This window comes from Balaenoptera physalus, assembly GCF_965194825.1.
Source record: "Balaenoptera physalus genome assembly, chromosome: 13".
NCBI lineage: Eukaryota > Metazoa > Chordata > Mammalia > Artiodactyla > Balaenopteridae > Balaenoptera > Balaenoptera physalus.
This window is the reverse complement of record NC_138892.1, coordinates 64,422,753-64,443,913: the sequence shown is the minus strand read 5'-3', so window position 1 is coordinate 64,443,913 and position 21,161 is coordinate 64,422,753. Positions and strand designations below refer to the sequence as shown.

Here is a 21,161-nt window from a genome sequence, read left to right as displayed (position 1 = left end):
ATACTCTGGTCTTCCTGGGATGGGACAGGCTGACCATCACACCAGGAATGGTTTGAACCACTGCGCAGGGAAAGAGGAAGAGGTCAAAGGCAACAAAGATCCCAAAGAGAAGTCCTAGCACAAAGGATTCTTTGGAGAGGGGTCAGGGTCAAACTTCAAAATAAATTTAAAATCTAGAAGCAGGTTAGGTTAAAGGTCACGGGGAAAGTTGGGTTAAAGTTCGAACGTGAGGTAGTTATTGAAGCACTTTATCTATGGAATGAGCCCCAGACTATGAACCAGAAGATCTGGATTCTATGTTTCGACTTCTACTGCTAACTTGTCGGTTGACTTTGCCAAGTTATTTACTCTCTGAGTTCACCTCTCCTGTTTGTAAAATGGAGTAAACAGTGCGTACTCCTCTTCAGCGAGCTGGGCTTAGAGCAGGAAGAGAAGGAAAGGAAAAACAGCGCTTTGTAAAGTTAAACGCATTGCGCCAAGATGAAGCAGTTACTCCATCACCCTGGGCTGTGGTCCCCCTTTCCAGTTCCTTGTCTTCCTCCGTCGGCCTGGGGGCGCCCGCTCGCAGGACTTCTCTATCCCAGAGCTCCTCTCTATGGTTTTCCCTCCCGGACCGTGAAGGCCAGAGGGAGTGGTCACACGCCTTTTCCGCTTGTCGCCCCCCTCTAGCCCACAGTCTCGCTGCCCCGAGCCTCCCGTGCCGGCGGGCCGGCCGGGCGGACAGGCGGGCGCGCGGGGGGCGCGGGGGGCGCGCGGGGGGCGGGGGGAGTTCCGGTTCCGGTTCTTTGTGCAGCTGCAGCAGCGGCTCCGGGAAAGATGGCGGCCCGGGCGGGTTTCCAGTCTGTGGCTCCGAGCGGCGGCGCCGGAGCCTCAGGAGGGGCGGGCGCGGCGGCTGCTCTGGGTCCGGGCGGGACTCCGGGGCCTCCGGTGCGAATGGGCCCGGCGCCGGGTCAAGGGCTGTACCGCTCCCCGATGCCCGGAGCGGCCTATCCGGTGAGTGGGGCGGGAGGAGGGGCGCGCGGGCCGGGGGCGGGGCCGTGCGGGGGCCTGGGAGTGACAGGGGTGGGGGGAGGAGTAGGAGGGACTCGCCTGGGAGGGATTTCGGGCCGTGAGTCGGGGTGCAGGGAGGCAGTGCGGGGAAGGGAGGGGAGGCAGTTAGCATCCCCATCTGCTCCTAGGGGCATTGTTTTCTTGGGGAGTCAGGGTGTACAACCAGGGTGGACGAAGAAGTGGGGCGAAGCATGGGCCTGTGAGAGCTTGTGTGCAAAAGGGCCTAGGCAGCTCCAGCGCCCAGAGGAACACAGAAGGTGTAGCTGGCAAATTGAGGTCAGCTTCTGAGGAGACAGTAGCTGGCAGTGCTCTCTGAGCAAACGTGGAATTAGAGATGTCCAATGCGCCAGATGCAAAATAGACTGGGGAGAATTGGAGTGTAATCTAGCTGTCTTAGCTTTGGGACTATATTTTCCTGTGGGGTCACGACTGGAGCAGAGGAAGCTCCAGTTATCTAGATTTCGCAGAGGTAGAGGGCTCTCCTCCCACCCCACCATTGTGCTCCACCCCACCCCCTCAGCCTTGTTTCATTCAAAGAACTCAGGCCTCCCCCACTTTGCTTTTCTTGGTGGGGTTTGCAGGGGAAGCCATGACATTTCTGGGTCCTCTCCCCTGTGTAGAGACCAGGTATGCTACCAGGCAGCCGAATGACACCTCAGGGACCTTCCATGGGACCCCCTGGCTATGGGGGGAACCCTTCAGTCCGACCTGGCCTGGCCCAGTCAGGGATGGACCAGTCCCGCAAGAGACCTGCGCCTCAGCAGATCCAGCAGGTCCAGCAGCAGGCGGTCCAAAATCGGAACCACAAGTAAGATGACCCCAGGGCGGAGGGAGGGAGGGAGGGAGGAGGCCTGTGAGGATGCAGGTGGTGGGAGTCCCTCAACCAAGAAGTGGTGGTGCTGTGTCAGCAGACGGTGCTCATTCTTGAAAATGCTTTGCATTTTTTGGGGATGGGGGTGTCTGACTTGAGACAGGCTTTGCAGTTCCTTCACTTCACTATAAACAGAGGTGTGGACAGCCTGTCTTCATGTTCTGGCTAGTTCCATCCCATGCTGATAAGAGTTTATTCCAAACAGTGCAAAGAAAAAGAAGATGGCTGACAAAATTCTACCTCAAAGGGTGAGTCCAGGCAATATAGGTCTTCTTGAGGGTGTGGCCAGCTTGAGAATAGAGATGGTCAGCTCTAGATCCCAATGATATCTTTCTGCTCCTAAGATTCGTGAACTGGTACCAGAATCCCAGGCCTATATGGATCTCTTGGCTTTTGAAAGGAAACTGGACCAGACTATCATGAGGAAACGGCTAGATATCCAGGAGGCCTTGAAACGTCCCATCAAGGTAACGCAGGAGAGTGCTAGGCAGAGAGCCAAAGGAGAGGACGTGGGAACCTTCAGCAGGCTTGGGATGAGAAATCAAAGGCGTAGCACAGCTCTCCTTGGCATTTAAATTACATCTCTCCCTTCCGCCTACGAACTGAGAATTACATTAGAAGCATAAGAAGAGAACAGCGAAGGGGGAGGGGCTTTTGATATTTCTTGCACCAGAAATATACCCTGTTGGTGTTTTTGCTACAACGATCTGCCACCTTGGGAACCTGGCACCTTGCATGACTCTGTCCATCTGACATCCTGGTGAATGCACTTGCACTCAGGCCAGTGCCCTGTACTCCTCTTCTAGGTGGAATCTCCATCCACCCACCCCAAGGACTGGGTAGACAGTAAGCCAGTCTGTTAGGAGTCATTTTCAGGTTTGGGGAGACCCTTGTCTTCAACATCAAACCACTGAAGCCCCACTATCAATCCTGTTTCTGCCTTCCTCAGCAAAAACGGAAGCTGCGAATTTTCATTTCTAACACTTTCAATCCGGCTAAGTCAGATGCCGAGGATGGGGAAGGGACGGTGGCTTCCTGGGAGCTTCGGGTAGAAGGACGGCTCCTGGAGGATGTGAGTTCAAGGTCCACTGTGGTCGGCATTTAGGGTGGGAGCTGCTGGGAACAAGCAGCATTGTCTGGTTGGCAGGAAGCCTGACTGGTGCTTACAGCTCCTGTTGGGAAAGGCAGGGAGAGGGTCACTGTGTTCCCTGCACTAAAAGACAATGGTTCTTTGTTTCTGGCTCCCACAGCTTGGCCCCCTCTGTGGTATCATATCGAGAACCTTATTGTCGTGGGATTTGATTTGTTGTTTACCTCCTTCCTGATGCTGCTAGCCATTGGATTTGGCAGTATCTGCAGATTTTTCAGTTAGGTTTTTTTTTTTTTTAAACCAAGTGAGTTTGCACTTAGCATTTAGGCCATGCTTTCCTCTCTGAGTCCTTGAGGTCCTTGATATCCACTGTGGCATCTCCATCTTCCCAGCTTCCATTGGAGACATTTCACAGTTTACATGGGATAGATTTCTCTGACAGGCTCTTTGTTGCTTCATGGGAACATCAGCTGACAGGTGATAGCCCCCAAACTTCCCACCCCAGAAGCTCCTTGGAGAAGCTCACCTGCCATTACCTTATACTCTCTGGCTCTCTATTTTTAGCTGTTCACAGGCAAGCCAGTTTGAGTGCATTTTTCAGGAGAACCAGGGCTCAGTGTCAGAGCCTCCTTTTTCTCTATATAGGTCTGGTCCATCTACCGGTGGTGTCATGTCATCCAAATAAAGCTGTTTTTGTTCTGGCTTTTTATTACCTGTGATTCATTTCCCCTCTAGAGTCAGACTTTTCTGTTTAGACTCGCTTTATTATGTGCAGAGGTTTGGCTTAACTTGCCCCATTTCCCTTGGGGAAATGAGGTGGGTAAGTCAATCACCCTATATGTGTTACAGGCTGCTTCTTCAGGGTTCTGTTTCAACTGTGACTTGTTCAGTATCCACAGACACCTACCTTGCCATCTCCTAAGAGGTTCTCAGAAGACATTTTTGAGTTTTTTTCCCATTGCTTTTGTGGGTTCCTTTTTTATGGGACTTTGTTTTGGGGAATATCTTCTGGCCTTTTCTAACATGACCTTTCCTCTCTCTCCTCTAGTCAGCCTTGTCCAAATATGATGCCACCAAACAAAAGAGGAAGTTCTCTTCTTTTTTTAAGTCCTTGGTGATCGAACTGGACAAAGACCTGTATGGGCCAGATAACCATCTGGTGGAAGTGAGTAGTTCTGTCCTCTAGGCTTTGCGTTGACTTTATGACTGGAGGATGATGGACTTGGGAGCCAAACATTAATGTCTAGGGAAAGGGGACGGTATGAATAAAGGGTTACCCCAGGTGTACAGTTCCTCCAACGCAGTTTGCACGTTGGCCTCCAGGTGGCACTAGCTGTTCAGTTCTGGTACTGTTTGGACCCAAGAGCTTTTGCAGTCTGACTTGTCCCACCTTTTTAAATTTACTGTCTTAGTTGCTGCCCCCACTTTCAAGGGAAATTCTGATGGAGGCCTCTTATACATGCCAAGCCATCTCTGCATCTTGCTTATTAGAAATGGTGAGATGTAGTTATCCACACACCATTCAACCTTTTTCCTGGTAACAAGTGCTGTGATTAAGGGCGTTAACTAATAGGGTTCTATTTTTTGCCAAGGCTACTTTTACAGATCTGGGACTTGCTTTTGGTCCCTACTCTGTTTAGATTCACATTCCAAATCATCAAAAATTCTTTATTGTAATGCCTGTTACATAGTGTTCTGAAGACTGTGTTAGCAACAGTGTTCCTTGGGATACAGTCAAAACCAGAATGAGACAGTCCAGCGCTCCAAGTGAACTTAACCCGCTCCTTTCTTTGCCAGTGTAGCTGCAGCCCCTTAACCTCAACCACTAAGAGACCTGGGAAGGTCTTTACCATCTAATAAGGGAAGTAAGTCATAGAATCAATAGAAATTTGTAAATATATTTAACTTTATAGCAGTAGAGCATAGTGGCTAAGAATGTGGACTGTAGAATCTGACACACCAGAGCTCAGATAGCAGCTCCACCACTTATTGGCTGTTGACCTTAGGCAGCTTACTTCACTCTTCTAAGCATTAGTTTTCTCATCTGTAGAATAAGTTTAATCGTGCCTATCTCGTATGGATGTTGTGGGGATTAAATGTGATAATCCAAGTAAATGTCTTAGAATACTCTTGCACATAGTAAGCACCCAATAGATGATAGCTACGTTATTTTACTATACACATGTATATTATCCATTTTTGTGGATAAAACTATCACTGAAAGTTGAGGCTAATTTAAATGTGACCCTGAGCAGTCATAATTAAAAGGTCAATCTACTTACAGACAGGAATCCCAAAGTCATATGCAGTTTTTTAAAATGTCTCATGCTGTTGCTCTTCTCCAGTAGCTTCAGTAATCAAAGTTGAATATTCAGTCATTACAGAAGCTCTTCCCTCGCACCCCAGCTCTTCCTCTGGGAGAGCACCCCCTGACATCTTCCTCTCTGTAGTGGCACAGGACCGCCACTACCCAGGAGACAGATGGCTTCCAGGTGAAGCGGCCGGGAGACGTGAACGTACGGTGTACTGTCCTGCTGATGCTGGATTACCAGGTATTCTGTGCTGTTGTGAGGGGGTCCAGCTTTCACAGTCACATCCCATCAGCAGTCTGACATTTAAAGGTCTAAGTCTAGTTGTGGGTAATTTGCCGCCAGACTGTTACCTCCCTAAATATAGGGATAGGGTCTTAGTCATTTCTGAGTTCCTGTTAGTGTTTTTCTGCCCCAGGGAAAGCACAGCATTAATGCCTGTTGAATGGCTTGAACGTATGGCCATGCCAAGCACCTCATCATGCACATAGACTCAGCTCATTAGCTTCATCTCTATACTCTTTGGTTCTCTACAGCCTCCTCAGTTTAAACTAGACCCTCGTCTGGCTCGGCTGCTGGGCATCCACACCCAGACCCGTCCAGTGATCATTCAAGCACTGTGGCAATATATTAAGACGCATAAGCTCCAGGACCCACATGAGCGGGAGTTTGTCATCTGTGACAAGTACCTCCAGCAGGTAAGAAAAGGACCCATTCTTTTGCTCAAGTCCACTGGAGCACTAATTGTACTCTTAGCTGCTTCTCCTCTTTCCCACAGATCTTTGAGTCTCAACGTATGAAGTTTTCAGAGATCCCCCAACGGCTCCACGCCTTGCTTATGCCACCAGAGCCCATCATCATTAATCATGTCATCAGGTAAGCATGTGTGTGCAAGGCAGTGGTGTGCTGGAGCTGGCTTGCACCATCTCAGAATTTTCAGGGATTTTGCAAGCAGGTTGTTAAACACAGTCGTTATTTAAGGTTAAATTATACAAACTTGCAATTAAATACATTATACTAAAGATAAGGATAATATATACTCAAAAATTCATCATCTCTGAATTATTATATTAGTTTACCGGTGTTTGTGTTTTCGAGGTTACTTCTGTCTATTGTGTCTGTATGGTGGAAATACTATCTAATGATGTGTTACTGCACATCCCTTCCCAGCTCCTTGATCAGTGATATAATGTTGGCATCTTGAAGTCAATCATGTCGAGAATATTTAAAACACAGAAATCAGCAAATGCTACAAGTCAGGGCTTTTTGTTCTTCTTCTTCTTCTCTTTTGGAGAATCAGTTATTAGACATTTACCAGCTCCTCGCTGATGAGCTAATCTTTTCTCTGGGTGGTAGGACATTGCAAGCTGAGACTCCAGCTCCGTTACCTCCATCTGCTTTTCTGTTCAGAGATGGATGAGCAGGGCATCTCTAGGCAGATACGGAGTGAAGGAAGGCAGTTTCTCCTCAAAGCATGTCTTCTGGCTGGATGTAGTCTTTGCCTTCTTTCCCTTATTCCATATTAATTAGCCTTCCTTTCATTAGACCCTGAACCATCATCACTCAGCCAATAGTAACTCCTACAACCCATACACTGGGTCAGTAGAAGCTAGTTTGTCCCGTATTCATGGGCTTAAAGTTAGGCCACTTTTTATTTTGCGTGGTGTGTGTTTTATTTGAATTAATTTTCAGGGTCAAGTTTAGTTTAACAGGGGGAAAGATACAGAAGATACTGTAGTGATGGTCTCCTTGTGGGGAGGGAGAAACTGACTTTTCATTGGATATCTTTTGTAACATTTGAATTTTTACCATTGAGTTTTTTAAAAAAATTAACTCTGTTGAGGTTTATATGCAATATATTGCACCCACTTAAAGAAAAATTTGATGATTTTTGGCAAATGTATACATCCTGTAGCTATCACCGCAAGGAACGTACAGAACATTTCCGTCACACCGAAGAGGTCTCTTGTGCCCTTTTTGCAGTCAGCTCCTTGCCCTTCAGTCTTAGACCATCTTTTTGACCCTGTGTAATTAGGTCTTAGGGGACAAGCCCTTTACCAGGCCCCTTTGGTTTCCTCCCCAGTGTTGACCCGAATGATCAGAAAAAGACAGCTTGTTATGACATTGATGTGGAAGTGGATGATACCTTGAAGACCCAGATGAATTCTTTTCTGCTGTCTACTGCCAGCCAGCAGGAGATTGCTACTCTAGACAACAAGGTAGGGACCATGCCCTGGATAGTTGGGTACCACCAGCCCTCTATCACAGCTTCTTGGCTTCTTTTGATTCTTGATATTCACTCAAAATGTACTGCCACCCAGTAAATGCTAGGCACTCTGTTTGGTGCTGGTTGGAGCTAGACACACATGAGTTCTGATTCTTGGCTATACCTCTTAATAGCTTTGAGCCTCAGTTTCTGATCTGCGAAATAGAGACCATAATACGTATTTTTATAAGGTTGTTATGAGGATTAAATGAGACAGTGTATGTAAAGACATGACATTGTATCTGGCACATAAAAACAAATGGCAACTGCTGCTCCTGTTGTTATTATTGATACCATTATCAGACATAGTCCATGCAAATAAAGCCAGAAAGGCTCTGGGAACACAAAGGAGAACAGGGAGGCCTTCCTGGAAGAGCTGATGCCCCAACTAAATCTTGAAGGACGACATGGGAGTCAACGAAAGGGGAGAAAGGAGGATGGTGCTTAGGGGCGTGGGGGGCAGAGGCCATTCCAGAAAGAGGGAGCAGGGTATATGAAGGCCCAAAGATGAGCGGAGAGCCTGGCATGTTCAAGAAGTACAAGCTGTTTACTGTGTTAGATAAAGCTCGGGGTGCTGGGGAAAAGAAACTGGATAGGGGAAGCACGATCCTAGTCATGAAGCAGCTTTGCGGGGAAAACTGGCTTATACTTTGTCCTGAAAACTGGAGGGCCTGGTGCTATTTGCATTTAGAATGATCACTGGCAGGATGGTGGGGAGTGAATTGTAATGGGGGCAGATCTGGAGGAAGGAAGCCCAGTTGAGTGGCTGGTGCAGTGATGCATGTGAGATGTGTCGAGGGCCTAAACTTACGGTCCTGACAGTGAGGATGGAAATGAGTAGGTAGATTTGGAAGGTGTCAAGGTGAAATTGCAGGGATTTGGACACTGGATGGAGACGGTGGGGTGAGGTATGAGGGAGAAGAGGCATTATGACGACCCTCAGGTTTTCAGCTGGGGTGCACAGTTGTAGTTATTCAGATTGGGAACGGGAGGAGAAGCAGGTCTCGGGGAAAGGTAGTGAATTTAGTTTCGGAGAGTTTAAGGTGCCTTGAGATGTCAAGCAGGTGGATTGGTTGGAGTTTGGATAATGGACTCTGGTCTGCAGACTGGGGACTTATTACCTTGTCAGTGGTACTGGAAGACATACAAGTAGATGAAATCGCCAGGAAGAGTATAGAGAATTGAGAAGAGGACAAAGAACAAAACCCACGGACCACAGCTTTTGAGACAGCTCTCTGTACCACTTCTTTTCTACCTGAGCGTGTGTCGGGACCCATTTGTGCTGTGGATTAAACATTTACCATGTAGCATCATCCACAGTGGACACTGTGGAGACTAAAAGGAAAACTTCCCTCACGTGGGGTGTATAGAGACACGGTGCACACCACCTGCTAAGCGAATGCCGAGCGCCGGAGCAGGTGGGGCAGCAGTGCCATTTCTGGGCCGCGCTCTGTTCTTAGGTTGGGAGCGGCACAAGAAGTCACACACTGCCTGCCGTTTAACTTTGCATTTCCCCAGCGTGAAAATGTTACGAGCTTCCTTCTTCCTTTCAGATCCATGAGACAATAGAAACTATCAATCAGCTGAAGACCCAGCGAGAGTTCATGCTGAGCTTTGCCAGAGACCCTCAGGGTTTCATCAATGACTGGCTTCAGTCCCAGTGCCGGGACCTCAAGGTAAAGAACCTGGGACGGGTGCAAAGAGACTTAGATCCGTGAGGCATACATTTGCTCCGTTTCCGTAGCATGAGATAGAGAGCCGGGGGGAAGTGAGGGGCCAGACTTTCTTTAGTGTGTTCCAGGGCCCATTTTACAATTAAGTAGGGAAATGGAGGTGGAACCATCAAGTGTTTATCTAGTACTTACTATGTGATGTCACTGTGCACCGTATTGTAGGCGATACAGAGTGGAAAACCTGATCTCTTTCAAAGTAACACACATTCTGTTCGGAGAAACCATGTTAATGTGATTTAAAAAGTAGTAAATCATGTAAGACGTTATTGGAACTCACCAGTACCAAAAAGGTAATACAAAGGAGAAGGGAGATTGATGAGGCTAGAATAGCTGGGGAAGGCTTCATGGAGAATTTGGGATTTGAGTTATATCCCGGAGAGGGGAGCACCGTAAGCTCAGGCAGGAAGGTAGGAATGAGCACAGACTGTGTGAGATGTGTCCTCAGTTCTCGCCTGTCCTGTGGTGATTGACTGCAGTTAGCCCAAGAAGAGGAGCAAGGGACAGGGGGTGCCTGAAAGGATCCCTGAACAAGGCAATGACTTGTTGACAGCAGAGGCGACTTTGGGTGTTGTTTTAGTGGTTTGCTGGGGCCACCGTAGTAAAGTACCACAAACTGAGTGGCTTAAACAAGGGAAACCATTATTGTCTCATGGTTCTGGAGGCTAGAGTCTGAAATCAAGGTGTCAGCAGGGTTCTCCTGAGGGCTGGGAGGGAGAGTCTGTTCCAGGCCTCTGTCCTAGCTTGTGGTAGCTTCAGGCATTCCTTGGTTTGCAGATGGTGTTCTCCATGTGTCTTCATAGCATCTTTCCTCTATGCATGTCTGTCTCTGTGTCTAAGTTTCCCCTTTTATAAGGACACCACTCATATTGGATTAGGCCCACCCTAATGACCTTATCTTAGCTTGATCATCTGCAGAGACCCTATTCCCAGATAAGGTCACATTCACAGGTACTGGGAGGGTTAGGATTTCAACATCTTTTAGGGGATACAATTCAATCCATAACAGATGACAAGGAAGGAAACAAGTCTCTTCTGTGTCTTCCCCCTCCCATCTCCCTCAGACCATGACTGATGTGGTGGGTAACCCAGAGGAAGAGCGCCGAGCTGAGTTCTACTTCCAGCCTTGGGCACAGGAGGCCGTGTGCCGATACTTCTACTCCAAGGTAGGCACCTGGGGTGCACAGGAGAAACTGACAAAAGGCAAGGGGTCTGCACCCTTGATGGGGGTCAGTGGTGTTAGGTACCAACTTCTGGTTTGTCTCATCTTCCACTCCCTCCACTATTTTCTCCTTAGGTGCAGCAGAGACGACAAGAATTAGAGCAAGCCCTGGGAATCCGAAATACATAGGGCTTCTCCCACAGCCCTGATTTGGCTGCACCGATTTCTTTATTTGGGCCCTGTGCTGCCTGCCTCATAGCACCTGCCTTGGTCTTGCTTGGGGCCTTCCAGGGGATGCTGTTGGTTCTAGGACAACACCAGAATGAAGAGGGTCTCACATGATACCTGTTACCCTCTTCTCCCACCCCATCCCTTCCTACCCCCAGCTTCCCTTTGCCCCAGAAAGTTCCCATGTGCCTGTACCCTCCCCTGGTCTGCATAGGACCTCTAGATAGTATTAGAGAGAGAACCCGTAGTGGTAATCAGTGCATTGAATGGATTGGGCCTAAGGCCAAGTGGTCTTCAAGGGGACCAGCTACACTGATCCTGCCCTTCAGAGACCCAGGAGTTGGGAGCTTTAGCCCCCTTCTCCGAGACTCAGGCCTGGGGGCACTCTATAAGCTAGTTGATCTTGGCTTTCCTGATAACAGAATCCAGTTTCCTTCCTTCCCTCCACAGGTTTGGAGCAAACTGTCCCTTCACTTGTTGCCCTCTAGCACTAAAGGAATCCTGGTTCTTGGGCTCCACTGAGCCCCAGGTCAGTCCGCAGCCCTCTGGATTGGCCTGCTGTCTCAGTGCTTCTCTTGCTCCCTCGTAGGGGGTCCGCGTCAGTATTGGAGTTTGTTCTTTAGTATTGCTCCCTCTCACCACACTCCCTGTCGCTGCTTTTTAGGATTCCCTCCTATCTGTCCTAACCCAGGGCATCTGAGTGGGGGAATCTTGCCTTTCCCTGTCAGAGCCCCAAGGGCCCTCACCTAGGGTACTGTCATTGCCAGCAGAGGCTGTTCCTTCCTGCAGTTGCTTGGAGGTGTGACTCATTCATTCATTCCACCCTGCCTCCCCCATCCTTTCATGGAGAAACAGGCCTAAAATCAAACGGGTAAAAGCCCTGGGCCATCCCTGTCTTCCTGTCCCTTGTCTGCCCAGTTGACACCCACTGGTGACTTCTAGGGCACTGAGGAGTGAAAGCGCCTAGGGCTGGAGAATAGCTCTGAGTTGGGTTTGTGACTCTTCCCTCTCCCTGCCTCACAGGATTGTGACTCCCCAGCCCCTGCCCTCAAAAGCTTCAGACCCCTCAGGTAGCAGCAGGACCTTGTGATCTTGGCCCCTTGCAACTGAGATGGTTTTGCATCTTTCCAGGAGAGCCTCAAATTCTTCTTCCAGGTTGTATCACCCCCGAGTTAGCATATCCCAGGCTCGCAGACTCAACACAGCAGGGTGGGAGACAGCTGGGCACAGAGGGGGAATTCTGTTCAGCATGGGCTCTAAACCCGCAGAACTGACAAAGCCCCTGCTTCCCCACCCCCTCCTCAGGCTTCTGCGAGCACATCCCCCAGCCCTGTATCCCTGACTGTTCCACACTGGGGACAGCAGAACTTTCTCCCCGTCTTCCCCTTCCTGTCATTATCCCACTCCTCCCTTGAAAGGTTCTCCCCAGAGTGACACTGGACAGACAACCTCTGTCCCTGGGGCTGGAACCATGAGAAGGAAGCTCAGCACTCCTACACAGTGTCCCTGAAGATAACTGTTTTTATTAACTGAATTATTATGTTTTTTTCATGGACCAAAATTTTTTTTGTACTGTCCCCTTATCGATGTCACCCAGTTTTAATAAAAGAATCTTCTGAAGGATGGGTCCCCCTACCTACTGATGGAGAGCTCTTCCCTGAGCTTTCTTCTTCGATACCATTAGCCATGCTCATGGTGTTTGTTCATTTTATTTGACAAATATTTATTGAGCACCTGCTGTGTGCCAGCTGCGGTTCTAGGCACTGGGGATATGGTGAAAAACAAGATTTCTACCCTGGGGACCTCAGGTTCTCACCTTAGAGCTTGTTGTGTCAGCCCCGGTGGTCCAAGCAGGCCAGGTGCTGGTTGGGATTAGGGGGCTTCCTCACTGGATCTGAGAGTCCTGTCCTCAGTTCCCGTTAAGGAAGGTTCTAATGAGACAGTGGCACTGCCATTCTCTCCCTTGTCCTTCTGAACTCCCCAGGGCACCTGCTGGCTCGAGTGTGCTATCCTTGGGTACCTGTGGTCCCTTACACTTGATGAACTTGAGCCACCTCTAGAATTCTCAGGGCTCCTGTCTTCATACGGGCCAGCGCTGTATCAGGACTGAAGACGTTTGTGGTTTGTGTGCCTGCCATTCTTTAAGGTTCCACTTTCTCAACCCTGAGTAAGAATTTAGTTCCTAAGACCGGCGTGGAAGTGCTGCGCTGTCATCCTCATACTGTGGACAACCAAGCCTTCACTGGTAGAGCTGAGAAGACTTTGTTCAGGATTGGGTCCCATTAGCAGAAGCATGAAGTTCTGCAGCAGTTTCCATCATATGCCTGCTTCCCACCTGGTGGCTCTTTACTTTCCTCCTTTGTGCCATTATCTAGCTTGGTTCTACTCAAGAAGGGGGTTTAGAACACAGGGTGAAGGCAACTACATTCCAAAGTTGTAGTTAAAAAATTAACTTTTGCCTCCATGCATGTGAACACTCAAGTATTGCATATATGCAGTCAAACCCACCAAGGATACAACCACTATTCCCAATCTGGAATGTGGGAGTTTATCAGACTTGAGTAGGGAAAGCAGAAGAAGAGTGTGTGTGGGTGATGATAACTTGGGAGTGGAAAAAATTGATGTCAAGGACATTGAAATGGCATCTGTTTTCACCCAGGCTAATTACATGTGTAATGAATGGCTGATGAACCATTATTAATCTCAAGCAAATAATCTGCAGTTTGCTCTTGGGAAAAGAGCTCTAGTGGTACAGATAACTTCCTGTGACAGGCCAATTCTGAATCTGCACGGTCTTTATTCCTATATAAATGAACAAGTTATTTGTCTCCATACTACTTAAAATGATCGTAGGGACAAAAAGATGGAAGCATTTAGGCAAAAACAAGAGGTTATTTTATGCATAAACATCCATTCTTTGAGGTTCTCATCCTGTGTGCCAGGGACAGAAGCATTCTTTCTCTTCCATCACCCATAATCAGTGCTCCCAGCTGGCAGCCTGGCACTGGTGCCTTTGTCGCAGTGCCAGTGCAATAACAGTGATCTGTGGGAGGCTGGCTCTGTAGTAGGCATAATTTTGTTCCTGAAAGAAACAATCAGCTGCTGATTTCACGTATGTCCCCCTAAGGGAACTCCCTGGCCATGGGAGTAGAGTATGGTGGGCTTTTTCCAGGCAGTCCCTGGAACTTAGGAAACCATTTCTCCCCAGTCTTGACCTCAGGGCCACTTACCCTTACCCAGTGATTGCTTACACAGACTCCCCTCTGGCCCAGTGCTTATCACTGTTTGCAGCCAGCAGCAGCCCAGGGGGATGGAAACACCCACTCAGCAGTCGGCCAGGCCAGGAGGTCAGCACGTGAGCACACAGTGCTGTCTGCCTTCTAGGCCAAGGTGCACAGACAGCTGGAGTGTAGAGGGCCTTTGCCCCACTCTCCACATCAGCCTAGAAACCAGAGTTCCCCCTCGTAGTTAAACAGGTTGCTGTGGGTGATGTAGAGCCCTGAACTGCGCCGTGTGTCCCTTCCATCCTCCCTTCCCCGAGAAGCACACACCCCGCTTGCTCTTGAGTACAGCATCTGAGACCACAAAGCTCTACAGAGGTCACAACTGCCCCAGGTCCTGCCTCCCTTCCCCTTTCTGGCTTCTGCAAACTAGCCACTAACCTGAAGGAGCCCCTAGTGTGGGGTTAGCCTGGAAACCCAAGAAAGAAGTGAAGGAAGCTCAATACCTCTCAAGGGAAGTGAACACTTGGGCTGCCTTTTCTCTCCTATCCTCCTCCTCCTCAAGCCCAGAGTCTGCAAAAGACTTGTGGGCCACTTGGCATCAGAGCCTCCAACTTTGACCTTTCCTACCCCCCTTCCTGGGAAACATTCAGGTGAGGAGAGGCCCACTGGTGTGCTTTGTTTCTTGGGCTCATGGGGTCTTCGTATCCTTGGGCTGGGTTGCCCCCAAAGCAGGCCCTTACCTCTTATGTGCTCTTGTTTTTCAAAGGGGCCACACCCACCCACCTCACTCACCCACAGCCCTGCAGTGGGGCTAGCGTGGCGCAACACGTGACCCGTCACCGCCAGAGGCTGAACCCGTAGAGCAGCTTTCTGGGTCCTGGGGGGACAAGTGGGGTGGTTCCTACCTTGGAAAAGAAGGCATGCCTGTATCTGCTGCTAGGACTGAATACAATTTGTTCCAGTGCTAGGGGACGGGAGTCGGGGTGACCGGGCACTTGCTCCTTATCTGGGCCTGGTGTTGGCAGACCTTAAAATGAGACCATTGTGGGGAGGGAGGGGGTGAGGACCTGGGCTGGGGCCGAGGGAAGCGGCATGCCAGCACTGTCAGCGGGCAAACCTAAGAGGAAAAGCGGGCCTGGTCTCGGCCCCATTCCTGTTCCCCACCTGTCTCTACCCTTTTCTTCCCTTTCCCTGGCCCTGCCAGACTCTGTCTCCCTGGGTGCCCGCCTCCCCTCCCCTGGAGGGCGGGGCTTGGCTGCACCCACGTGTGTTGGAGTTATATGCTCCCAGCCGGCAGAGGAGCTGGGGAGAGTGGCACCCAGCTGGTGGCTCAGGCAGCGAAGCGGCACCATGGCCGGCAAGAAAGTCTGCATTGTAGGCTCTGGTAACTGGTAAGCTGCTCTGTCAAGGAGTATGGTGGCGGGGCGGTGGGGGGCAAGGGGAGGCTCCCTCAAGTATACAGGAGGTTAGGGAGGGAGGTCTGGTGGGCAGGAGGCAGCCGGTGGGTGGGAAATGCCTCCAGCTCCTGGCCCACCCCTGTTGCTGTCTTCTGTGCCTACCCCGACAGGACAGACGATGCCCAGACCGCTCCTGGCCCTTGCCTCTCGGGCAGCAGCACCTGTTCGCCATGGGAAGGGAGCCTCCAGAGTGCCCCCTGCCTGAAGGGCTGCCTGGGTTAGGGGGTGGGGGGAGATCAGAAGGTTGGCCCCCTTCTCCAGCAGCAAAGTGTGAGGGAAAGGAAACTGAGTCTCCTTTCTACTGCTAGGTCAGGAGAGACGCGGCGTCACGGGGAGGGGGTGACAAGGAAGGGGGCCAGTAAATCCGGTGGCTTCTGTGACATCCTGAGGTGGAGCACTGTCCCCTCCCCTGCCACCGTTCCTCTCTCACGCCCCCGCTCCTCCACTTTCTGTGCTCCCCCTCCTGCCAGGGGCTCAGCCATCGCCAAGATTGTGGGTGGCAATGCAGCCCAGCTGGCACGCTTTGACCCACGGGTGATCATGTGGGTGTTTGAGGAAGACGTCGGGGGCAGAAAGCTGACAGAGGTCATCAACACACAGCATGAGAATGTCAAATACCTGCCAGGGCACAAGTTGCCCCCCAATGTGGTGAGCCCCAACACCCCGTAGGAAGGGAGAGGGAAGTGGAGGGGGTGCTTCCTGATGGGAGGGGGCCACTTCACCTGCCACCTGTACTTGGGGAGCATCTCAGGAGGGCTACTCCAGGCACAGGGCGTCCCTGGGCACAGCCCCCAAACTGCTCCCCTGAGCACTTCCTGGGACTGAGGAGAACCTGAATGCGTCCCCCTGCATCTCCACCCCACCCTGTGGGCTCCCAGGCAGGAAAGGGACGGGGAGAGGATGAGGAAGTTGGTCTCTGTGTCAGCCAAAGACAGGTTCTCCGGCCCCCAGACTTGGGGTCCGGGTAGTGCCTGCCTCGGGCTGTGATCCTGTTACTCATTCACTGGGTTATTAGTAGACATGGAGACTGCTCCTTGGACTTAAGGTCTTTGGTCAGATCCATGTGGCTTACTCCCCACCTGGAAAGGGGGAGCAGGAAAGACAGCAGGAAGACTGGGGCTCTCCCTTCCCAGTTGGGAGCCCTAAGGAGCAGGGTGATGAAATCTTACTTGGCCTCTTCCTCCTGCCAAGCCCAGACCTCCTTTGGCCTCCCTCACTGTCCCACCGCCAAGGGCTAGGAGAGTGCTGAGAGGTTTCCAGGAGTCCTCAAGAGCCCAGGACAGCTGGAACCTAGAGGGAATGATGGCTAGGTGGAAGGAATAGAAGTGTCTTGTTCCTCCAGGTTCAGCCCTTCCAGATTCAACCCCCAAATTGCCCTTCCTTCTTCCCCACCAGCCTCACCCTGTCTCCTAGATCTCCTGCATGGGGCTCCACAGGGGCTAGAAGAAGTCTGTCAGGCCCATGAACACTGGTCACCCCCACAGGTGGCTGTCCCAGATGTGGTCCAGGCTGCAGTGGATGCTGACATCCTGATCTTCGTGGTACCCCATCAGTTCATTGGCAAGATCTGTGATCAGCTCAAGGGCCACCTGAAGGCAGACGCCATTGGCATATCTCTTATTAAGGTGCCAGGGACACCTTCCTGTGGATGGGGGTGCAGCTAACTGCTGTGGGGCTCAGGGTGGGTGAAGTGCGACAAACAGAAAACAGCAGAAGTAGGCCAGGAGTTTTCTGAAGAGAGGAACTGGCTTTGGGGAGGCTTGAGAAACAGATGCGGGAGGCCATTGGGAAGGGGAGGTTGGTTGGGGAGTAGATAAGAGATCGGTTTGGAGGCAGATGTCTTGGGGAGTTTAGGAGGTGTACAGGGGATGCCTAGGGGTTACAAGAAGTGGGCTGGTTTGAGGAGTTGAGAAGGGAAGCTGGTTTGGAGCAGTGGCCGGGATGGAAGTTGGTTTGGGGTACTCAGGAGTGGGCTGTTTAGGGATGTGGAGGGGCTACATTACCTTGGAGAAGTAGGTTGTGGAAGGAGAGTTTTCAGATGGATTCGTTTTCACATGTTATCTGCTCTCCTCACAGCGAGCTTTGGCTGCATTGGAATAGGGGAGGACCTTTGGGGAGGGACATTGATGAACAGTGAATTTGGAATGGGCAGGATTTCTAGGTGGGAAGCCCTCAGTTGGGGACAAAAGGCACCTGGCCTGAGCTCCATCCTGTGCCCAGGGGGTAGACGAGGGCCCCAACGGGCTGAAGCTCATCTCTGAAGTGATTGGGGAGCGCCTTGGCATCCCCATGAGCGTGCTGATGGGGGCCAACATTGCCAGCGAGGTGGCTGATGAGAAGTTCTGTGAGACAACCATTGGTGAGACCCCACCACCCACACAGATAATGCAACTCCAGTTACATCGCCTCCCCATGCTATATTCCCCACCCACTTAGCCATCTTCCCCCCATAAGGCAGGTGAAGGAAGAAGATCCCAGCATCAAAGGTGAGGGGAGTTGGGGCACCCCTACGGAAAGAGCTATAGGTCCTGCTTAGGGCAGTTGTGGGAAGAAGAGTCAAGAGTCCCCTCTTAAAGCCTTATCCCCTCCCTACTTCAGGCTGCAAGGACCTGGCCCAGGGACAGCTTCTGAAAGAGCTGATGCAGACACCCAATTTCCGCATCACGGTGGTGCAAGAGGTGGACACAGTAGAGATCTGTGGGGCCTTAAAGGTGAGAGGGCTGCAGAGGCGGCTATGGGGTGGGGAGAAGGTCCTGAAAGAGGGCGTGGCTTAGCTGTACAAGGTTGCTGGGACTCCAGGCACTCACTCCCCTTCCCCACCAAGTCTCATACACATGGGAAGAATTGCAGAAGCAAGGCCAGGATCGCTCAGGTCTGCCGATTACTTACCATCAGACACTGGGCTTCCTTCTTCCTTTCCCCTATAGCCCCTTGTGGGACATCCCTGTCCCTGGCTCCAAAGGTTGGTCCAGGGGGAAGAGGAGATGCCCTGGGGGAGCACTCAGGCTAACGGGAGATAAGATGTCCAGGACACCCAGACAGACTGATGGCCAGAACTGGATCCTGGACAGACCTATGGATGGATAGCAGGGGCATAGAACAAAACAGCCGTGGTTGGGAGGGCCAGGTAGAAGACTGGTTTTCAGGAAGAGTCCTCAAGGATGGAGTATAGGGCAGGGTTGGGGAGCCAGAAAGCACAAGCCCAGGCTAAAAGAAGGGAGTGCAGCAAGTGGGAAAACCAAGAGGTGGAAATAGTTGAGGAGCCCACCCACCTTCCTTCACTTATTCAGTGGGCGGGTCATGGCTGATGGAAGGAGCATGAGGCAGGTGCTGAGGGCCCCAAGTGGGGCCTGCGGGAGGGGATCCTTTCTCACCCATGACTTCACTCTTCAAAGAATATAGTGGCCGTGGGGGCTGGCTTCTGTGATGGGCTGGGCTTTGGCGACAACACCAAGGCGGCCGTGATCCGACTGGGGCTCATGGAGATGATCGCCTTCACCAAGCTCTTCTGCAGTGGCCCTGTGTCCTCTGCCACCTTCTTGGAGAGCTGTGGTGTTGCTGATCTCATCACTACCTGCTACGGAGGGCGGAACCGCAAGGTGGCCGAGGCCTTCGCCCGCACTGGAAAGGTGGGCCCTGGGGAGAATGAAGAATGGAGGGTGGGCCCTGTATGTGTTAAGGCAGAGGAACATGCCTTGAGGCATCTCTTGAACACAGACATTAAGATTGTTGGGAACATTCCCAGCCTTTCTTTCCTCTTAAGACCCACCTCCTCCCAGAGTCCCAGACTCTCTGTCTCACATTGACAACCCTCCTCTCCCATTTCCATCTGCCTGTCCTGTTTTCTTCACAGTCCATTGAGCAGCTGGAGAAAGAGATGCTGAATGGGCAGAAGCTGCAGGGGCCCCAGACAGCCCGGGAGCTACACAGCATCCTCCAGAACAAGGGCCTGCTGGACAAGTAAGTGTCTGCCCCAGCCCCACTGATGGAGGGAACCACCGTCAGAAGTGCTCTCCCCATTCATCATCTTCCTGAACCCTCCTCAATCTGTGAAGTGGGCAGAGAGGGAAATGTTATCTTATGTTTACAGACAGAGTCTAGAGCTTGGAGAGGGTCTGGTATGCCCGCTGTCCCCCAGCTAGGTCATTGTCTTTGATTTCTTTCCAGTCTAGTGCTTTTTATACCACATTGCTTGGACCCCTCTGCGTGGCCTCTCTCTGTCCTTTCCTCCTTGTCCTCTGCTATGGGGGTCACAGGACTACGCTCCTCTGACTGTTCTGCCTCTTTGTCCATCACCCTCAGTCTAAGCTGCTCCCCCAAGGCCAGCCCTTTTGTTCTGTGAATCCTGTCTTGGGTGCTGAGGCGTGAGGAAAAGGAAAGTCTCTGCTTCAAGGTGCTCCTTTTCAGGGAGCACAAGACAGCGGGGGTGATGGGCTGATCAGAGCAGAACTCTGTTGATCTGAGAAAGAATCCTAGAGCAAGAGAGTATGAAACAGGCTCAGAAGATCAGCTCACGGCTGGTCAGGGTAAAGCCTCCTGGTGAAGGGAGCAGCCTGGGCAACAGGTTGGGAAGAAGGAAACTGGCATTTATTGAGCACCTTCACATAATTCATAATCACTTCTTCACTACTTTGTTATATTGACCCCGTTTTACAGCTGATGATACTGAGGCTTGCCTAATTGGAACAAAAAGTTCATGCCAGGGAATCACGTAGGCAAGTTCAATATGATAGGGAGCAGGGCAATAAAAACCTGACCCTAAAACCCAGGGCTAGGAAATTCAAATTCTCAGCGATTGGAAATTGAGAGCCAGAGTCTGCCTGAGCTCGAAGGCAGGAGAGTAGGGAGTGGAGGGTTAGGGGGTTTGCCTGGAGGCCAAGCTGGTTCTGTCCTTCCCCATTCTAGGTTCCCTCTGTTCATGGCTGTGTACAAGGTATGCTACGAGAACCAGCCAGTAGGTGAATTCATCCGCTGCCTGCAGAATCATCCAGAACATATGTGAGCAGGGCTGGGGCCCAGGCCAGGCAGCCTCTTTACCCCAACGGAGACAGGCAGAAGCTTGGGGTGCCTGGCCACCACGATCTCTGGGACTCCCCACACAGCAGCATCTTCTCAGCTTTTCACTGGAGGACAGGTGCCTGTGGGCCCGGCCACCTGCCTGGACGTCCTGAAGCACAAGCAGCCCGCAGCCTCCTGCCACCACATCGCACCAGAGATGCAGTTGCCTAGTCCCTCTCCATATGTGGGGCTTTCTCCCTGTCCTCCTCCCAGAGGAGGGGTAGAATCAGCCCCAGTGCTGCCTGCTTTGGGTATGTGGGGGGAGGAGGGGAGGGGAGGGAGGCAAGGCAAGGGCTGCTTACTGCTGCCTCACACAGACCAGGACTCCTGTCCCCAAGCCCAGTTAATGGCTAAAGAAGTACCTCAGCTGCAAGAGGGATGAGGCAAGGGCTGCAGGGAGGGGGTCTGGGCTTTTGGGCTGACATAGACCTCTGCCAGGCCCCACATGGCATCAATGGATCTCAGTGTTTGTTCGCAAAATACAAAGATCTCAAACAACCCCCTTCTAGCTTCTCCTAGCAACATCTGCATCCTCAGAAACCTCTGGTCATCCCCTTTCCCCCTCCCCCAGGCTGCCTGGCACCAGAGTTGCTGCCACGCTGGCATCTCTGGCCATGGGGCTTGTCATTCTCTCTTGGGACGTCCCAGTTCCTAGTTCTTTGCCAGCTCCTCCCCACCATGTGTGACCTTTCCAAGCCTCTCTCACCCTCCCTGCC

General features: G+C 51.3%; 2 protein-coding genes and 2 long non-coding RNA genes across 6 annotated transcripts; 2 read left to right on the top strand and 2 right to left on the bottom strand.

Annotated features, from left to right (window-relative positions):
* Positions 1 to 167: 167 nt before the first annotated feature.
* Positions 168 to 14,584, top strand: SMARCD1 (SWI/SNF related BAF chromatin remodeling complex subunit D1). 3 transcript variants are annotated; one of them, XM_082421410.1, is made up of 14 exons: positions 168 to 993; positions 1,671 to 1,858; positions 2,127 to 2,169; positions 2,266 to 2,388; positions 2,871 to 2,993; positions 4,060 to 4,176; positions 5,462 to 5,563; positions 5,857 to 6,018; positions 6,099 to 6,196; positions 7,404 to 7,539; positions 9,140 to 9,262; positions 10,381 to 10,482; positions 11,157 to 11,210; positions 14,279 to 14,584. In XM_082421410.1, exons 1-14 carry the CDS (start codon positions 817 to 819, stop codon positions 14,393 to 14,395), a joined length of 1,665 nt encoding a protein of 554 aa, XP_082277536.1. In that variant the 5' UTR covers positions 168 to 816; the 3' UTR covers positions 14,396 to 14,584. The 3 variants fall into 3 exon arrangements, with proteins under 3 accessions (XP_082277536.1, XP_082277535.1, XP_082277534.1); XM_082421408.1 differs by lacking the exon at positions 14,279 to 14,584 and having other exon boundaries at positions 177 to 993; positions 10,614 to 12,326; XM_082421409.1 differs by lacking the exons at positions 5,462 to 5,563; positions 14,279 to 14,584 and having other exon boundaries at positions 173 to 993; positions 10,614 to 12,326.
* Positions 13,484 to 16,877, bottom strand: LOC309641490. The gene is made up of 2 exons (XR_014252634.1): positions 16,789 to 16,877; positions 13,484 to 13,788 (listed from the first exon to the last, which is right to left on the bottom strand). It is a non-coding gene; the product is annotated as an uncharacterized lncRNA (long non-coding RNA).
* Positions 15,042 to 20,943, top strand: GPD1 (glycerol-3-phosphate dehydrogenase 1). Its single transcript, XM_082421443.1, has 8 exons — positions 15,042 to 15,321; positions 15,858 to 16,035; positions 16,872 to 17,012; positions 17,608 to 17,746; positions 17,986 to 18,098; positions 18,783 to 19,016; positions 19,241 to 19,347; positions 20,293 to 20,943. The coding sequence occupies exons 1-8, from the start codon at positions 15,281 to 15,283 to the stop codon at positions 20,387 to 20,389; spliced, it is 1,050 nt and encodes a 349-aa protein (XP_082277569.1). The 5' UTR covers positions 15,042 to 15,280; the 3' UTR covers positions 20,390 to 20,943.
* Positions 17,390 to 18,890, bottom strand: LOC309641480. The gene is made up of 3 exons (XR_014252621.1): positions 18,762 to 18,890; positions 18,277 to 18,460; positions 17,390 to 17,495 (listed from the first exon to the last, which is right to left on the bottom strand). It is a non-coding gene; the product is annotated as an uncharacterized lncRNA (long non-coding RNA).
* Positions 20,944 to 21,161: the final 218 nt, after the last annotated feature.